Source organism: Pistacia vera, unplaced genomic scaffold (assembly GCF_008641045.1).
Source record: "Pistacia vera cultivar Batoury unplaced genomic scaffold, PisVer_v2 Contig670, whole genome shotgun sequence".
Classification (NCBI taxonomy): Eukaryota; Viridiplantae; Streptophyta; class Magnoliopsida; order Sapindales; family Anacardiaceae; genus Pistacia; species Pistacia vera.
In genome coordinates this window covers 81,197-100,059 of record NW_022196524.1, presented here as the reverse complement: position 1 = coordinate 100,059, position 18,863 = coordinate 81,197, and the positions used below count along the sequence as shown (strand labels likewise).

The 18,863-nt window shown below is 34.5% G+C and overlaps 2 protein-coding genes across 7 annotated transcripts in view; both read left to right on the top strand.

Moving 5' to 3' along the window:
* The window catches only part of LOC116112919 (NAC domain-containing protein 71-like), a 28,788-nt gene extending 19,094 nt beyond the window's left edge, over window positions 1-9,694 (top strand). Inside the window, exons 1-9 of one of the 5 annotated variants that reach the window (XM_031399034.1) lie at window positions 4,125-4,382; window positions 4,495-4,635; window positions 4,729-4,816; window positions 5,088-5,163; window positions 5,743-5,922; window positions 6,152-7,529; window positions 7,618-7,889; window positions 8,696-8,840; window positions 9,129-9,694. In XM_031399034.1, coding sequence (XP_031254894.1) covers window positions 7,385-7,529; window positions 7,618-7,889; window positions 8,696-8,840; window positions 9,129-9,580 — 1,014 coding nt within the window. In that variant the 5' untranslated portion in view covers window positions 4,125-4,382; window positions 4,495-4,635; window positions 4,729-4,816; ... (1 more) ...; window positions 5,743-5,922; window positions 6,152-7,384 and the 3' untranslated portion in view covers window positions 9,581-9,694. Of the gene's footprint in view, window positions 1-4,124; window positions 4,383-4,494; window positions 4,646-4,728; window positions 4,817-5,087; window positions 5,164-5,742; window positions 5,923-6,151; window positions 7,530-7,617; window positions 7,890-8,695 lie in introns of those variants that run through there. The other 4 variants (XM_031399033.1, XM_031399030.1, XM_031399032.1 and 1 more) reach the window with 4 other exon arrangements.
* On the top strand, window positions 312-2,759 carry LOC116112924 (putative NAC domain-containing protein 94). 2 transcript variants are annotated; one of them, XM_031399052.1, is made up of 6 exons: window positions 312-640; window positions 726-991; window positions 1,654-1,788; window positions 1,881-1,958; window positions 2,064-2,114; window positions 2,230-2,759. In XM_031399052.1, exons 1-6 carry the CDS (start codon window positions 496-498, stop codon window positions 2,506-2,508), a joined length of 954 nt encoding a protein of 317 aa, XP_031254912.1. In that variant the 5' UTR covers window positions 312-495; the 3' UTR covers window positions 2,509-2,759. The 2 variants fall into 2 exon arrangements, with proteins under 2 accessions (XP_031254912.1, XP_031254913.1); XM_031399053.1 differs by lacking the exon at window positions 1,654-1,788.
* Window positions 9,695-18,863: the final 9,169 nt, after the last annotated feature.

Sequence of the window (18,863 nt, the reverse complement as noted above, 5' to 3'; positions counted from 1 at the left end):
TCGTTTGCTCATCTTTAGATTCTTATTCTCTCAAATATTTTCTTCCGCACTAAAAAAACAAATTATGATGACGTTTCTATTTGACGTCCATCTTTTGGAAATTCTCACGCGGTTTTGCACAGTACACTCACAATCATTCAGCAGTTCCGCTTATTTTCTATTTGTATGAGCGTAACGTTATCCTTTTTAAAAAAAAAATTGATAATTAATTGATGATCAGGATGATGCCACGTTATTTGATGCATGGATTCAGTGTTCATTCTTTGGTAACCGTATTATTTTTCATTTGTATATATATAAGGAGTGTTGGCATGCCCGAGTAGAGTTGAGCTTCTACCGGAGATAATTCTTCCCATCAATTGCGAGTAGAGTTGAGCTTCTGCCAGAGATAATTCTTCCCATCAATTGCAGAAATAGCTAGCTCTTGCTCACTTTCTCTCACACTCTTTGTTAGTTAACACTACTGCTGCTTCATTATTTTGTGCTGAATCAGAAATGGGTTCTCTTGTGGGATTGATGTACCACTTATTTCGTGTCAAAATCATCACTCTTCTCACAGAGAAGAGGGTTCACCCTGATCTCTTTGTTCCCGAGATTAACGAGGTTGATATCTACCAGTTTGATCCTTATGACTTGCCAGGTAAGTGAGTTTTATTCTTTCAACTTTTAACTTTAATTCTCTCTTTAATTTCTTCGATTCTGACTGGAATTGAATTGTCATGCAGCGCTTTCAGAAACCAAGTCCGATGACCAGGTGTGGTACTTTTTCTGTGAACCGCATTATAAGTATGCCAACAGTAAACGTGCCCACCGAGCAACCGGAGGAGGGAACTGGAAAATAACCGGTCGAGGCTGTGACGTGAAGGATAAAGGAAGGGTGATCGGTAAGAAAAGGACATTGGTTTTCTGCAGACGTGGTAGTACTTCTAAGGAGATCAAGACTGATTGGGTTATGCATGAGTTCTATATCGAGGACAGCCCTTATTATGAGGTGTATTACTTTGTTCGATTCTTATTGCTTGTTCCCTCTTCTTTGTGTTGAATTTGGAAACATTTGGCTTGATGGGTTGTCCTCTTTTCTGATTTGGTGTTGAATTTATCTATAGTAAATCTTCTGTTAACTTTTGTTTAAATATGCTCTGTGATATTAGTGACAAGCTGCATAAATTTAGCTTCTGGGTTGTGTTTGACTTACTGGTAGAAGATTGAAGTGATTGGTAAATATGCTAGAAGCTTGATTTCGTTTGATTAGGCACTTCAATTAGATTTAATTATAATCTACAAATTTAATTTTGTAATCTGTTTTATGAGATCGTATAGGAACTCGTATGTATCTCAGTTATGTACTTGAATTTTTATTATTAGTGATATCCATGGAAATTATGTAAGAAATTGAGACCTTTCTTCTAAGTTCAAAATCGCCTTGCAGAACCATTACTAATGTGACAAGGAGAATATATTTTCCTTATGAATTATTTTATGAAAGAGTCTGTTGTTTTTGTTTCTCTTTAAAGTCTGGTAGGTAGTATAGAGGCAGTTCTGATCAAAATTTGCTATGTCTGGGAAATAATTGGTACTACAGGATTCTAGGCAGCTACACATTACGTTTTATTTATTTTCATTTTACCTTTATTTAATTTTTTGTTTTTGTAGAAGAATTTTGTTGTCTGTTACATAGAAAAAACAAAAAAAAACAAGTCTAGTGTTTCAACACCCGATGATGGTCAACCGAGTCACAGTCTGTCTTCACATTATGAAAGTCGTGTTACAGAAAATTCTTCTTCGGAGGTGAGATAGAACATGTCTTGTGGTCATGTTTCAATATCAAGTCGGAAACATATCCAGAATTAATACTTCTTTATTTATGGTTATTGGTTCAGGTTGAATCTCAGCAAACAATGAGTCAGCATTTGATTTCTGATTCTAGAAAGCATATTACAGAAAATTCATTTTTAGACGTGAGAAAAAGCATGCCTTATGGGTAGTCTTCGGTATCAGCTGTAGTCTTTGAAAAACATATTCACACAACTAATACTTTCTTTGTCTATGATACTTTTCTTCAGGTAGAATCTCCACCACTATCAAGTGACGAATTAGAGAGTATTTACTCAATGGTGAGGAAAAATATCTTACATAGTTTTCATATCAATTTATACATGTAGACATGGTGCATGAAAACCATATTTAAATAACTATTATTGCTTTTTTTGTCTATGATTCTTGCTTCAGATAAATCCTCAACCACCAGATGAATTTGATGCAGTCAGTGGCTATAATTGGCTGAATCACAGCTCGGTCTCTGCTCTGCAGTCGCCAATTAATCAGTACCAGGGATCCAATTCCTCATACTCAAATGGCATTAGTAATGACTGTAATCTGGGGAGCTATGAATTCACTGGTGGGCTTGAAGATGTCGTGAATTCGCAAAGGAATGTCCAGAATCAATATCCTTGCGAAGTAGTACTGACTCAGTCAGACATTGAAGCAATGGTTAAAGAGCTATCTTGAGGACTTTCCGCCAATAGCATGGGAAAATTAAATAGCGAAGGGGGATTATATTATTACGGTTATGAACACTGTAGACTGCTTTGCTGTATTCTAATTATTATGAGCCTTGTAATTGTCGACCATAATGGTCACATCCTTTTGGATCTTGTTTCAAACACTTTGAAAAAATTCAGCTTGTCAATTATATTTATATCTAAGTATGGCTTAGTTCTGGAAACTTCAAGTATTGTTTAATGGGAATGCTGTTCATATGTCCAGGTATTAAAATTCCATTGAGGAATTTGTTAAGAACAAAATCATATTTCCTTCTCTCTCTCCTTTTTTGATTTTAGTTAATGATTAATCACAAACTTGAATTTTTCCCTTGTAAATCTAAGATGAGGATCCAATGTCTGGAAATAATTTTGCAGTTCAAATATAACCATTAAGAAGGCAGTAATAGCAGGGGAAAAGGTTTGTTTGGTTTTCCTGGGGAGTGGGGACACCCCATTAAAACATAAACAAAATCCACCATCACTGTAATTTGGCAATGTTTATTTCCAGTGTATTTTCTTCATATTCCTTAATTATTGGCAAAAGGTCGTGGTTCTTCATTGATATTAGCAAAAGGTAGTGGTGCTTCATTGAATGATGTTGCTCATATCAGGTATATGGCTGACATAAATTTAATTAGCTTTTGTCAGAAACAGGACGTTATAGTTTTGAGTTTTAACTTTCTAGCCTTTGTTCCAACTTCCAAGAGCCCATCTACATACATAAATAAACCTTACTGCATGCAGCACGGTGGCTTGATTTGGAGTGGAAGAAGCTCATTACAATTTTCCATGATGGAGGTTTCCTTCAGTCTTCAGATTGATTTAATAACAATATGCAACTTCTTTTCATTTCTGTGGTAGAAAATCAAAATCCCAATACTTGTAGTAGACACACACGATAATCCCAAGGTTTGAGTTTTTAATCAGGATTTAGAATATGAAACTGTTAGGATCTCATATTGGAATGAAAAATGGTAGATATGTCGATTATAAAGGGTAGATACTCTCCCTTAACAAGCTGGGTTTTTAAAATAGTTTTATTCAAATCTATGAAAGACCTATTGTCCAACCTAATTATTTGAGTTGTTGAAGTAAAATATCCTAGGCACCCTCCCTTGAACGGTTTTTTAAGTGGAGTTTTATTCAATCCCATGAAAGATCCATTGTTCAGCCCAATTTTTTGAATTGTTGGAGTAGGGTTCTATCATAAACATATTTTAATTATTAAAAATAACCCGGATGTAGAAGACATAAATGTTGTAAGTTTTAGTCCCCTTGCCAAGGAAGTAGACAGAAGAAAGTGGATGATCGATAGTGGGGTCTCAGACTTTTTTAGTAGAACCAAGTATTTAGTTGGCTGTTAACTCCTCACCAACAATTATATCCAACCCAGGGTTTATTCACATGAAATTACCTGACATGTATGCTCTGTAAAGCAGCCATTGGAAAAGCATCTAGTCGGGCTTCCACCAATAAAAAAAGGAGAGAGAATATCCAGTCAATCTTTTTTGCTAGATGCTTTGACGCTTTCATATGTGTAATGTATATAAACAAGCCATCCCCCTCTCACTTTGGATACCAAATTCTTTGCATCAAACCCACAAACCTAATTCATACGCTGTTTCTACAGTGTTCTGTTCCTCTTCTATTGAATCTCAGAAATGGAAATGGGTATACTGTTTATAGATCCAGAAATGAGCAATCTCTAGGGATTTTTATTCCCTCCTACTGATGATGAATTCATCATTTTTCTGGAGTAGAAGAGATTTGACCGTGATTTCTCTGTTCAATTCATATCCAATATTTATATTTAAGGGTGTGAAGCGCCGAATTCATCCGGTAAGTATAGTGTCAACCATTGAATTTCTTTTTAAATTCTTTATTTATTATGTCATTAGAAAGGCTGGTAATCTTTTGAAATAAAGAGTTTTTCTGTTATGATTTGATACAGGGCGTTTCGCAATTCACTCGTTTTACCTCGTTTGGTTCGAACCTTAGGTAGAACCTCAACTACTACAGGTAGAACCTCAACTACTACGAGGACTAGTATCGTATGAGTTGTTTTGGGACTAGTCTGAATTGTTTCTCAGAGGTGAGAAAGAGTGCGTAACTTTCAGTATAAGCCATGATGATGATAATGATAACAAATATGTCTAAAGGTTAATAATTTTTCATGATTCTTCAGGTTAAACGTTGGCAACTACCAGTCGTTATATGACTTCTAATGTCACAAATCATGTGCAGAAAATATATTTTCTGGGAGTGTGGTAGAGGTAAGAAAGAGCATACTTTATTGACAGTATTTCAATCTAAATTAATATTTGTGGTGTATGAGAAACTTTTTTCAATCTAATGTTATATCAACCTATGTATATTGTAAATAAGCAGCATACACTGTCAGAAAGACATGCCTTAAAAATAATTTGTTGTATGAACAGATACAAGTTCTTCAATAGGCACATATTTTCGAACTAATGCTTGCTTGTTTATGATTCTTAATTTATTTTTAAACTAATGCTTGCTTGTTTATAATTCTTAATGTAGGTAGAACCTCAACTACTACCATGTAACTTTGGCTTTTGATTTAGGAAATCAAATTGCGGGAAATAACTTTTCTCAGGTGAGATAGAATGTCCTAGCTCTCATGGGTGGTATCTGCTTTCAACTTATACGTAGTTTGCATAAAAACACATGGAATTCGTATATCAAGTAGAATTCCATTTACTACTATTCATCATTTAGCGTTTGATTATGGAATTGCTATTTTCGAAAAGTATGTTTTTAGAGGTGACTTGTATTTGCATAAGGACATATCTAAAAGAATTAAAGCTTCGTTCTTTGTGGTTGTTAATACAGGTAGAACTGCAGTATCTACCTAGTCACCATTTGGCTTTTGATTTTGTAAACCGTTTTACATAGAATATTTTTTTTTCAGAGATGAGAGAGGGCATTGCTTATGGGTTATTATTTATGTGAACTCTGCCTGAGAAACATACCAAAACTAATACTTGTTTGTCAATGACTCTTACCTCTAAAACCTCATCTACTATCAAGCTACCTTATGCATTAGTATTCCGTGACTCATGTGGAAAAATATTGCTTAAGAGATATAGGTGGTTTCCAAATGTACACTTACTTTTGTAGTGCTCGATAAACATATCTAGAATTAATGCTTCTTCGTCTATGGTTCGTACCTTAGGTAGAAGCACTACTACTTGCAGAATTTGATGCACTCGATGGCTGTAAATGGCTAGACCACAACGCATCCTCTGCAATGCACTTGCCAGTGGATCTCGAACAGAGAGTTCTTTGTTCCCAACAGTTTGTCCAGGAGAATGCTTGAGTGAGGGAACTGAACACTGAAACCATCAAAGAATGGGTAAATGAATATCCTCCTTTACCTATTGGAGAACATTACTTCAATAGAGAGTTAATCAAAATTAAGTTCTGTAGCGGAATGTTATCGTTATTGACCATAATTGTAATATTACCTATTTATGTTATAATGTATACTACAAGCGCTCTGATTTTTGCAGCAAAAGGTTACAATTTCTTGGACATGTGTGAAACTCTTGAAACTCAACTTGTTCTTCATATCTATGTCACAGTATAACCAAGTTCTGCGAAATTGGAGCTTGTTTGATGGGACTGCTTGCTCAAAGAGTACCAGGGGATGCAAATGGTTCATAACCTTATAGAACTCTGTTGAAAAGTGTGCTGAATTCATCATGAGATCTACCTTATGCAACTCCATCCGAGATCAGTGTGAGTTTGTCATGAATCATGAGATCCTTGCATAAGAATTTCTGCCAGTCAACTTCTGAAAACAAAATTCCTATATATGAACAGAAGAACCTGGAAACCTCAGAATAAACAAAAATCCCACAATTTAGTATCACAGGAATGTGCTCAAACACTCCATTTTTTGGGATAACTTCTGTAACTCCGAAGCTGCCACTGCAAAAGTATCTTCTGTTTATGCGAAGGAGAAAGTTTTGGACACTATAATAAGGCCAGGGTAGAAACTTGAAAATAAATGAACAAAGAACATTTTCCAGCAATGTTTCTTTCAAATAGTGTCCAACGGAAATGAGTACTGGTGTTATGCAATCAACATTGCAAGTGACCAAATGGTTTCTAACCTTCATGCTAACTTGTTTGAGTGCTGTTCTTATTAGAGCTTAATTTGAACGGTTTGATCAGTTGAGATTTGTTAGCTTAATTTGTTTGTGAACTAAAGTATGACACGGAGAAGACACCCAGAAAAACTTGTGAGGGAGACACATCACCAATCACTGTTGTTAATGATGTAAGAAACTAAGTTATTCATTATTGTTGTAAAGCCAAGGATTGTTTTGAATAGTAGGATGACTCGTAGTAATCTTGAAATCATATAATAACGATAGAGCTATAAAAAGCAAATCACTCCTTGTGGATCACGAACCTACTAAGAAAGAGAACAAAAGGAGAAAGAAGATTCTAGTAAAGGGCCCGGATTTCTTTGAATTTTCCAACTTCTTGTGATGGAAGGAAATACCCTCCTGTGGAAAAACTACAGTTAAAAGGTGGTAGTTACTTAATGAAAAGAATATCAGAATTAAAGGTGGGGCCTTTTTTTAGACTTCTTGGGAGTCTTGAGACTGAAGATTACCACAGTACCATCATTGATCAGACGTCAATTAAACCGCGTTTGACATATCACTCAAAAAGAAAGCACTGGGTTCTATTGATATAAATAATTGATCACCCACTTTCCTCTTCTCTAAAAGAGTAAATTATTTCATCAAATTAAACTGGAGATATCTCGCTGTTCCTCTCGCTTGTGTGGTGCTGTATCAGAAATGGACCCTCTTGTTGGTTTCGGGTTCTATCCGACTGATCAAGAAATCATCCGTCTTCTTGTGGAGAAGAGGCGTGACCCTAGTATAACTGTGCATGCTATTTATGAAACTAATATCTACGATTTCGAGCCTCCTGAGTTATCTAGTAAGTGGGTTCATTCTATCACTCAACAAAATTACTTTAAATGTCTGATTATATTAATAATAGTTGTTTTGTTTTGGGTATTGTACAGGACTTTCAACAATTCAGTCCGATAAAAAATGGTGCAACTTTTTCTGTGCACCTAAATATATAAATGCTGGTCGCAAAAGTGTTTACAGAGCAACCAAGACAGGATATTGGAAACTAACTGGTGAAGGTTATCCCATCAAGGACAAACGCAGTAAAAAAGTAATTGGTTACAAAAGAGTTTTGGTTTTCTATGAACGCCCCGGTGGTCCTAAGGAGATTAAGACTGACTGGGTTATGCATCAGTTCACTGCTGCAGACAGTCCTCTTTATAAGGTATATGCACTTTTGGTTTTTATTTTTATTTTTTGCTGTACATTTGGCTTTGATCTGAGCTTCTCTACCTAATATGGTTGTATTTCTTTCATTTCTTACTTAATGAATTATGTATGGAGTGTAAATCTTCTGCTAATTTTCTTTTTCAAATACACTTGTTGAATTCAGTGAAAAGTTGCTTATTTTAGCTTCTCTTGATTGATTGTGTTTGTGTTACTGGTTAAACATTGAAGTGATTGAAGAGCTAGAAACTTTCTTTCAATTGAGATATGATCTTCTTAGGCTTCTGAATTATTAAAAACTAAAGCTTCAATTATGTGCTATCTTTTATGGACATGCTGTACAATTTGAATAAATGTCAGTTATCTACTAGAGTTATAGGTACTAGCTAGTTTACTTGGTAGTATATGTTCTCTTGCATAATATAATAACTCTGTGGATTAAATTGCACTTGTTTTGTAAGATTTTGGGAAGTGGATTGTGATAGGGGTAAAAGAAAAAGAATTTCTTGTTGAGAATAAAGATATCTAATTGGATAATAACATGTGATTTTCATGAAATTATGTGAGAAAATTTCATCTTTGATTTTAATTCAAATCACAAATATTGGTCCAAAAATACTACAGATTTGACTTGGAAAATTTTGTTTCTGTATGAGTTATTTGGATGAATGAGAATCTGTGTATTTTTTTTTTTCCATCTGCAAGTTTGGTATGTAGTATTATGTCATTGTTAATGTTAACATTATTTTAGTATAGCATTTATAGATAGCAAGCTCATTTCATTGTGAACTTTAATTTGTGCAGAAGGATTTTGTTGTGTGTCGCGTAAAAAAGCCAGGAAATAAGAAGCGGCGTATTTCAACTACTGTTGGAGGTCAACAACGAAAGAAGTGCCGCATATCAACCAACAGTCAATGTCAACCAATTCAAGATGTGGCTTTTGATAATGGTAATCTTATTGCAAAATATACTTCTTCAAATTCTCAGTTAGTACCAATTAATTATTTGGTTTCTAATTTTAGAAATCATTATCATCATGTAGAAAATACTTCTCCAGAATTGCAGTTACCTACAATAGAAAATACTCCTCCAGAATTACCATTATCTGTCATAGAAAATACTTCTCCAGAATTGCAGTTACCTGTCATAGGAAATACTTCTCCAGAATTGCAGTTACCTGTTGTAGGAAATACATTTCCACTATTTCAATTACTTATAGCAGAAAATACTTCTCCAGAGTCGCAACAACTACCAAGTGATTGTTCAGTCTACAATACTGGACATGATGCTGTGGAAAACACTTTGCAAGTGGATCCTCCACATCTAGCAACATTTAATGCACTCAACGGCTGTAATGGGCTTGTTCAGTCCTCTGTCTCAGCAGTGCAGTCACCAATTAATCCAGAACAGGAATCCTCAAGTTCTGGTGTCTCTACTAATGACTGCAATGGTTTGGTTTCTCCATATAGTACTGTGTGGGAAGATATTCCACTGAATGTCCAAGATGAATACACTAGTGAAGAAGGCGGAGATAGTATTCTTCCTTACTTTCAATCATCAAAATCAATCCCAGGATTTTTTGGTGGGGATAGAAGTGAAACAGACACTGAATTCACTGAATGGGTACATGATATGTTTGAGTATAATAATATCGCATCTGTAAACTACAATGCAATTTTGAATTATTGACATTGTATTGATGCTTCACACCTTTATTTTTGTATTCAGAACTATGTAATCTTTATATGTATTTGGAACTATGTAATCTTTATAGTTTATATATATATTTGCCTATTTGGAGTTTGTTATTTAAACATTTATGAGATTTCAATTTGTTTGTTCTTATCATAATTTGCAAAAACTAGAAAATCTTATATGCTGCTCATACCAGGTCTGAGCCTGGCATATAATCATTTTCCTTATTTAGTTGTTCTAAGAGAAGTCGCAATATATGTTCAAAAATCTTAGTGGCGCAATTATAATCTTGAATACATTTATATAAGAATAGTAAAAATAAAATAGCAGAATTCCAGATGGGCATGTGCCTGGAGATGAACATGAAGAAAGGGGCATTATTGCTATGTAGGGGTAACATTAACTCCTAGTGGTCACCCCTTAAATCTTGGTCAGAGCTGACCAAGGCCCCTAACCCCAAAGATTTAAGGGTGAGCACTCGGGTAACCTTACCTTATTTAGATAGCATTTCCCTTTGAAGAAAGATAACAAAATAAGAAATGACTTAAAGAATATTAGTTATTTGACAAACGAGAGTCTGTTGTTCTGTTTTCTCCTTGGAGTCAGGTAAGTCGCTTTGTGGCACTTTTGATCAAACTTTGTCATGGCTGGAAAATAATTGATTTTACTGCATTCTGGACAGCGAACACATTCCAGTTTTCGCTTTGTACCTTTTGATTTTGCGTTTTTTGTGGAATGATTTTTGCTGTCTGTTACACGGAGAAAAAAAACAGTCTAATGTTTTAACACCGGATGATGGTCAACTAAGTCTCAGTTTGTCTTCCGATTCTGAAAGCAAATGCTACCGAACACCCTTCTAGAGAGGTGAGATATAGAGCAACTTATGGCCACCTTCCAATATCAAGTTAAAGATAGTGTTAAATCTCAGAAACCATATGTCACCCTTTGATTTCTAATTCTAGAAAGCATGTCACTGAATATTATTTTTTATAAGTGAGAAAAGAAAATTCACTGTGGATAATTTTCAGTATATGGACAACATATTTCAAACAATTGATGTTGGTTCTCTATGGACTATGGTTCTTTACTTCAGGTAGAATCTCAACTGCACAATTTGGGTTCTGTTCCAATAGATCATTTTCCAGAAAATACATTTTCATTGGTGAGGAGAAATATGCCTTACGGTAGTTTTCAATCAACTCATCTCTATGGTACATAACACACATATTAACAATAAATGCTTGTTTGCCCATGATTCTCACTTTAGAAGAACCTCAACTACTTTCGCCCAACAATTTGGTTTAGGATCCATGAAATAGTACTCTGGGAAGTAAATTTTCAATGGTGAGAAAGAGTATGTCTTATGATAGTCTTTAGTATCAAAGTGTATACCCTCCTAGTGCTTATTTGCATATGATTCTTACTGCAGCTAGAACATCAACGACTGTCAAACAACAATTTGGATTTTGATCCAATAAATTATTTTCCAGAAAATACTTTTTCAATAGTAATATTCACATAGCTAATACTTCTTTTTCTATGATTCTTTGGATTATGATCCAAGAAATCATTTTCAGTGGTGAGGAAAAATATGTCTTCTAGTAGTATTCATGATCAACTTATACATATGATTCATGGAAAACATACATAACTAATGCTTGTTTGTGTATGATTCTTACTTCAGTTAGAACCTCAGCCACTAGCAGAATTTGATGCACTTAACTGCTGTAATTTGCTGAATCACAACTCTGTCTTTGCGCTATGATCCCAATTAGTCCAGACCAGGGATCCAATTCCTCTTCATACTCAACCGGCTTTAGTAATGACTGTAATGTGTTTCCTGCCAATAGAGACACTGAATTCTTCAATCCATGGATGAATGAGTTATACGAGGACATTCCTTCAATAGCAAGTGTGTAAACTGTAAACCGCTATCAAATTCCGTAGGGGAGTATTATTATTATGGTTGCTTTGTTTGACATTGTAAGAGTGCTTTACTTTTTTCATTGTTGAGAATGATGATTAAAAAGTTGTCCCTTCGTTGAATGGTGCTGCTCCTACCAGTATAAGTCACATATGTAATCATTTTTTCTTCTCTTATTTAGCTTTTGTCATGACTTTATACTTACGGGTTCTTGTGCCTTTTTTTTGTTTTTTTTTTTTTAGCAAATCTATATAATATTTGTATTGATCAACGTAGAGCTGGTCAAGGACCAGTCCCAAGCAGACCCGGCCTGGGCCAGTTTGGGACTGGTCCCATCGCTCCAGTCTCAAGCACACGAGCAATTTTAGACCCGGTCCTATGGGTTTGGAAAAGTTCTTTTTCCCTCTTCATATTTTTTTATATTTTAGGGACGAAACGAAATTTTGTAAGGGGTTTTTAGTATTTTTTTAAGGTAAAATTTATAAATTTTATAAATTTTTCTGGGCCTAGAAATTTTTTTTTTTTTTTGGGTTAAATTTTATAAAAAAAATTTTAACCCCTATAATTTATGTTTATTTCAAAATTTATAGAATGTTTTATGTAATTATACAAGTGACTAAAACAAAAATATTTAAAAAAATTTGGGCCTAGGCCAGGTCCTTGGAGGAGGGCCCAGTGCAGGGACCAGTCCTCCTGGTCCTAGGATCAGGTTTATGGGCTGGGTTTTTGGAACCAGTCCCAAATGCCCACCTCTAAATCCACGTACGCATCTTATTAAGGAAAATTTATTTTTATCTTGAAATTAACAACATGATAATAGCAAAATTGGGTGCGTTTGGTTTATTATTTTGGATAGGATTTTCGAAATAATATTGGGTAGTTAGATAGGGGAGTATTACGAGGTAAAATTTAAAAATTTATGAAAAAACCCCTAGGTTTGCTAATTTAATTAACCACCCTAATATATAAAATAACAAAAACACCCCCACAATCCACCGCCGGAATCTGGCCGGAAAATTTCGTTACGACATAGACCGATCGAATCTGTGTCGTAACGCGTCGCTATGGCCTTTTCCGGCCAGATCCACCAGAAAAGGCTAGATCTACGGCTAAATATTGCCATCGACGGCCGAAAAACGTCAAAATAAGTCCATCTTTGGTCGTCGCTGACGGCCAGATTTGTGAACTTTAGGCCATTTCTGGTCAGCAGGTAGGCCGTTGTATAGATTCCATCGGTGGTTGTCAGAATCTGGCAAGTATGAGTTGATGGGGGTATTTTTGTTAATTTTTAAACTTTTTTTGGAGGGTATTTAATGAAATTAATAAGCTTAAGGGGTCTAAAAGTAATTAAAAAATATAGTAATATCTCTGGAATAATGTACCAAATAATATTTGAAGAATAGGATTGGGAATATGGATATAAATACTGAACCAAACGCACCCGAGCTTTCAAAAAATGATGCAAAAATTAGCATGTATACTAATCTGACTCAAGTAATATAATGAAAAGTATTGTCCCACAAAGATTAGTTAACCTAATAGTTACCAAAATCATTCTAGCCTTAAATACATTTGAAAAGGTCAAAAATTGATGTTTGTAATTAAACTCAGCAAATAAAAATTAAATAATGCAAAAGAAGAAATAGTATTCACAAAGGAATTAAGACACAGGCATCTGATTTCACCATAATCATTATGAAATAAACCCTAAAAACATGTTTTCAAAGAAATCATCATATATGTTGACAGTGAGCATCTGATTTCACCATAACCATTATGAAATAAACCCTAAAAAAATGTTTTCAAAGAAATCATCATATATGTTGACAATGAAAATCCCTATCATATTTAATATGCTCGCTCAAGAAATACTAAAGTGTCCATTTACTTTATTATTTTAGATAGGATTTTGGGAATAATATTGATTTGTTGAATAGCGAGGTAAAATTTAAAAATTTACAAAAAATCCTCTAGGTTTGCTAATTTAACTAAACACCCCAATATATAAATTTGTTGTAAAATGACAAAAACACCCCCACCACCCACAGTGCCGGATTCCTGCCACCACCGTCGGAATCTGGCCGAAAAATGTCGTTACGACGCAGACTGGTCGGATCTGGCGGGTAGGGTGTCAATATGGCATTTTCCAGCCAGATCCACCACGGATCTGGTCAGAAAAGGCAAGATCTATCGCCAAATCTAGCCGTCGACGGCTGAAAAAGTCTAGATCTAGCCGTTCTTGACAGCCAAAGATATGGTCGTCGTTGTCGGTCAACGACAACCATTTCTTTGGCTGTCGCTGACGGCCAGATCTACTATGGATCTAGCTGGAAAAAGCCAGATCAGTGAATTACTAGCTATTTTCGGTCATTTTTAGGCCGTTGTGACAGATTCTGGCTACCACCGACGGTGGTTGCTGAATCTAGCAAGTATGGGTGGGTGAGGGTATTTTTGTTAATTTTTAAACTTTTTTTCTGGGGATATTTAATGAAATTAATAAACTTAAAGGGTTTACAATTAATGAAAAATACTAATATTTCTCAAATAACAAAACAAACAATATTTGGAGAATAGGATTGGGAATATGGGTAGAAATAATGTGCTTCCCATATAATAACCCACGGTCCCACCGTATCTCTATTTGAATATAAGTATATAACCATGTGAAAAGACTCATTAAGTGCTATGGAAATTCATAAATAAGACTACATGAACTATGTTGGCACATCTTCGTCTTTCATTCAATTCACAACATACATCATAAGAAGCTATTTATCTATATTACCTCTCGGTCTCAATGTGCACAACGAATCATCTAAATGGTGATCAAGCATTTAAAGACATTAAGTACAATGATGTATACTCAACATAAAAGCATATTTCGAATAACATATATTAAGGGATTTAAAACATCGTGGTTGGGTTACATCGTTACCTTAGCAAATGAAATTAGTTCAAGCCCATAGTCTCAATCAAGAAAATTGAAGAATTAACAAATCTAAAAGGAGTTGTAAAAGAAAGAAAAGAAAAATAAGACTAGTCTGAAATATTTCAAACCGATCTCTCTTCTCTCCTCAATGATCTGCACTTCCTCTGGGTTCTCTACTGGTGAATTTCTTGTTCAACCCTAATCCCACGAATTTCTCCTCCTTTATTTGCTATCCACATTCTTTTCCCAAAATCTGTTATTGAAAAAGGTAGCTTTTATTCGACCCGTCACTTGTGTTCCGATTTACTCCGTGATAACGATCGATCTGGGCAAATTTTCAACACCCTCTTAACTTTTGTTAGACGCAAGAATCACCGCATTTGGACATTAAAACGAAAGTTACGCCTAAAGTAGCCCAGCGTGTTCAGAAATTAGTAGGATTGATTTTACTGGCTGACTTGTTCCCCAAGTTAAGTTTGTTTATTGATTTTATTGGCTGACTTGTTCCCCAGGTTAAGCTTATTTGGCTTCTAAAACTTTTCACACGAAGTGATTGGTTGACCTAAAATCCCACATTAGTTCTTATATTCTTAGACTCGATTTCAATAATTTTTTAAAACCAATAATTATTATTGGTTATGTAAGAGATAATCTGAACACCTCTATTTTCTTAAGTATTTTAAGATTATTTAGTAATTTTAATTTTATTACAATTTTACTCTTAACTATCAAAACTTTTGGACAATAATACCCTTGTTTTAAAAATAATTTACAAAAATATTCATAAACTATTTTATCCTTATATACACAATTTTTATAGAATAATACTACACCAATAACTTTCTCTCACAAATTTTCTCTTATAAATCTGACGTGGCAGCTCGCAATTAGTCAGTTCACAATGAGTCTCACATGAGTCCTATTAATTAATTGCGAGCTGTCACGTCAGGATTATAAAAGAAAGTTTGTGAGAAATGGTTGTTGATGTAATATTACTCTTTTTATAAAATAAATACCCTTGACCTTAAAAAATTTTACCCAAAACTGGTAGCCGGATTTGGCCACCACCGCCGACGCCGAAAAGGCCGAATCTATTCTAGTCGTTTCCGACCAAATTCATTCATTAATTGGCTGGAAATAGCCAAATCGGTGTATAGCCGGCCAGATCCAACCGTTCGTGCGCCGTTCCGTTGATGGGCGATGGTAGTCGATGGTCGATAGTGGCTTGGGAAGGGGGTGATTTTGTTAGAAATTAAACTTTTATATGACTAGAGTGTTTTAGCAAAATTTTAAACGTAAGAGGTTAAAAAATGATTCAAAAAATAATATTATATTTATATTTTAAAAAGAAGGCAATTTAATATTTTATATAATATACGATGAATTTATTCTTCCCAATCAAACATATTAATATAACATACCACTAATTTATTTCAAATTAACAAAACACAATTTTCTAAACATTTCTAATAATCTTCGAGATAATCTATTTTTTTATTAATATAACATTCTTCTGTAATACAATATTTATTGAACAATCTTTTGTTAATATAACATTTTCTATATCCTATAATACAACATTTCCTAAACAAAGGCATCAGTCAAAAAATAACTTCAAAGCCATATCATCATTTCCCGTAATAAATTCATGCAGCTTCTCCCTTTAGACAAAATAGAAGAATTGAAATAAAAACAAGAGAAAGAAACGTAAAACTACGATGAAAGACGTAATCAGGCTCTAGAAGGAGAATATGTGTAAAAGCAGTGGAGAAAATACAAAAAGCAAAATCACCNTTATTTTCCCAAAATCTGTTATTGAAAAAGGTAGCTTTTATTCGACCCGTCACTTGTGTTCCGATTTACTCCGTGACAACGATCGATCTGGGCAAATTTGTCAACACTCTCTTAACTTTTATTAGACGCAAGAATCACCGCATTTGGACATTAAAACGAAAGTTACGCCTAAAGTAACCCAGCGTGTTCAGAAATTAGTAGGATTGATTTTACTGGCTGACTTGCTCCCCAAGTTAAGTTTTTTATTGGCTGACTTGTTTTCCAAGTTAAGCTTATTTGGCTTCTAAAACTCTTCACAGGAGGTGATTGGTTGACCTAAACTCTCACGTTTGCTCTTATATTACTTAAACTCTCACGTTTAATTTTTTTTTAACCAATAATTACTATTGATTATATAAGAGGTAATCTGGATATTTTTATTTTTTTAAATGCTTTAAGATTACTTAGTAATTTTAATTTTGTTACAATTTCACTCTTAACTATTAAAACTTTTGGATAATAATACCCTTATTTTAAAAACAATTTACAAAAATATTTATGAACTATTTTATTCTTATATATACAATTTTTATAGAATAATACTACACCAATAACACTCTCTCACAAATTTTCTCTCATAATTCTGATGTGACAGTTCACAATTAGTCAATTTACAACGAGTCATACGTGAGTCTTATTAATTAATTGCGAGCTGTAACGTCAGGATTGTAAGAGAAAATTTGTGAGAAAGAGTTATTGATGTAGTATTACTCTTTTTATAACATAAATACCCTTGACCTCAAAAAAAATTTACCCAAAACTAGTAGCCAGATTTGGCCACCACCGCCGACATCGAAAAGGCCGAATCTATTCTGGTCGTTTTCGACCAAATCCATTCATTGATTTGGCTGGAAATAACCAAATCGGTGCATAGTCGACCAGATCCAACCGTTCGTATGTCGTTCCGTTGACTAGCGATGGTGGTCGACAGCCAATAGTGGCTTGGGAAGGGGGTGATTTTGTTAGAAATTAAACTTTTATGTGGCTAGAGTGTTTTAACAAAATTTCAAATTTAGTATTTTATATAATATATCGATTAATTTATTCTTCCCAATTAAACATATTAATATAACATATCACTAATTTATTTCAAATTAACAAAACACAATTTCTTAAGTAAATCTAATAATTTTTGAGATAATCTATTTTTTTATTAATATAATATTCTCTATAATATAATATTTATTGAACAATTTTTTCCGTTAATATATCATTTTCTATATCCTATAATACAACATTTCCTAAACAATCGTATCCGTAAAAATTAACTTCAAAGCCATATCATCATTTCCCGTGATAAATTCAGGCAGCTTCTCCCTCTAGACAAAATAGAAGAATTGAAATAAAAACAAATAAAAGAAATAAAAACAAGAGAAAGACACGAAAAACTAAGATGAAAGACGTAATCAGGCTCTAGAAGGAGAATATGTGTAAAAGCAGTGGAGAAAATACAAAAAGCAAAATCACCGAGGTTTGGCAAAATAACATTTTCCACCCTTTAAGTTTCAAAATAACACTTTCTCACCCTTCGTTAATAGTTAAGTTTTGTCATGTTTTCTGTTAATATTTTAGGGAAGGAAGGGTGTGAAAGTGTCTTTTCGCGGAACCTTGGGTGGGAATATGTCGTTCTCCTGAAGCAAAAACTTGTTGAAGAAGGGGACCGTGACAGTGACACATAAGTCTTTGAAGTTTTAGACTCCTTGCAAAGGAAGCAGACAGAGGCCAGTGGGATGACAGATGGAGGGTGGGTGGGTGGGGTCTTAATGTCTTATTTTATAATTTACCCCACTTTGGCTTGGGAACCGATCAATCAAATGTTAACCTCAAGCCGTAACTGTGCTTATCGCCGTTGCACAAGAGAACACATTGTCTCCCGTCCCTCCTTTATGCTTTTCTGCTGTATATAAACAAATGAACCCAGTCCTCTCATTCTCGCACAGCAAATTCTTTTCCGCTTTCCATCAAAACTGATGCAATCCACTGCTCTCTCTCTAGAGGGTTCTGTTTTTTTTTTATTATTATTATTTTTGTATTGAATCAGAAATGGGTTTTATTGTTTGGTAACCAGAAATGGGCAATCTTGAGGATTTCGTTTTCGCTTCCCTTCGAACTATGATGAAATCATCTGTCTACGGAAGGATTCTTGACCCTGATTTCTCTGTCCAATCGATCTATCAAATAATAATTTGATAGTTTGAAGCCCCGGGTTTGCTCGGTAAGTAAATACATAGTATCAGTCAATCTAATCTCTATTTAGCTTCTATCTATATTATCTTTCCAGAGATACTGGTAGATTTTTATAATAAGCCTTCTTTTGTTTTTGGGTGGTTTGCAGGGTGTTTACCATGGTAGTTGCGTGACATCGCCTGGTTCTTAATTCAAGTAGAACCTCAACTACTATGAAGATACTGGATTTTACCTCCGGTAGAACCTCAACTACTATGGTGATCCCGGATTTTACCTCCGGTAGAACCTCAACTACTATGGTGATCCCGGATTTTACCTCCGGTAGAACCTCAACTACTATGGTGAGAGTAGATTCTACCTCCGGTAGAACCTCAACTACTATGGAGGTACCCGATTTTAGGCAC

Bases quoted from the DNA above. Each gene is read 5' to 3' on its own strand.
- LOC116112924 (XM_031399052.1), top strand. From the start codon at position 496: ATGGGTTCTCTTGTGGGATTGATGTACCACTTATTTCGTGTCAAAATC. The intron at 1,959-2,063 runs GTGAGAAAAAGC...ACTTTTCTTCAG, and splicing joins CAGAAAATTCATTTTTAGAC to GTAGAATCTCCACCACTATC. The intron at 2,115-2,229 runs GTGAGGAAAAAT...TTCTTGCTTCAG, and splicing joins TAGAGAGTATTTACTCAATG to ATAAATCCTCAACCACCAGA.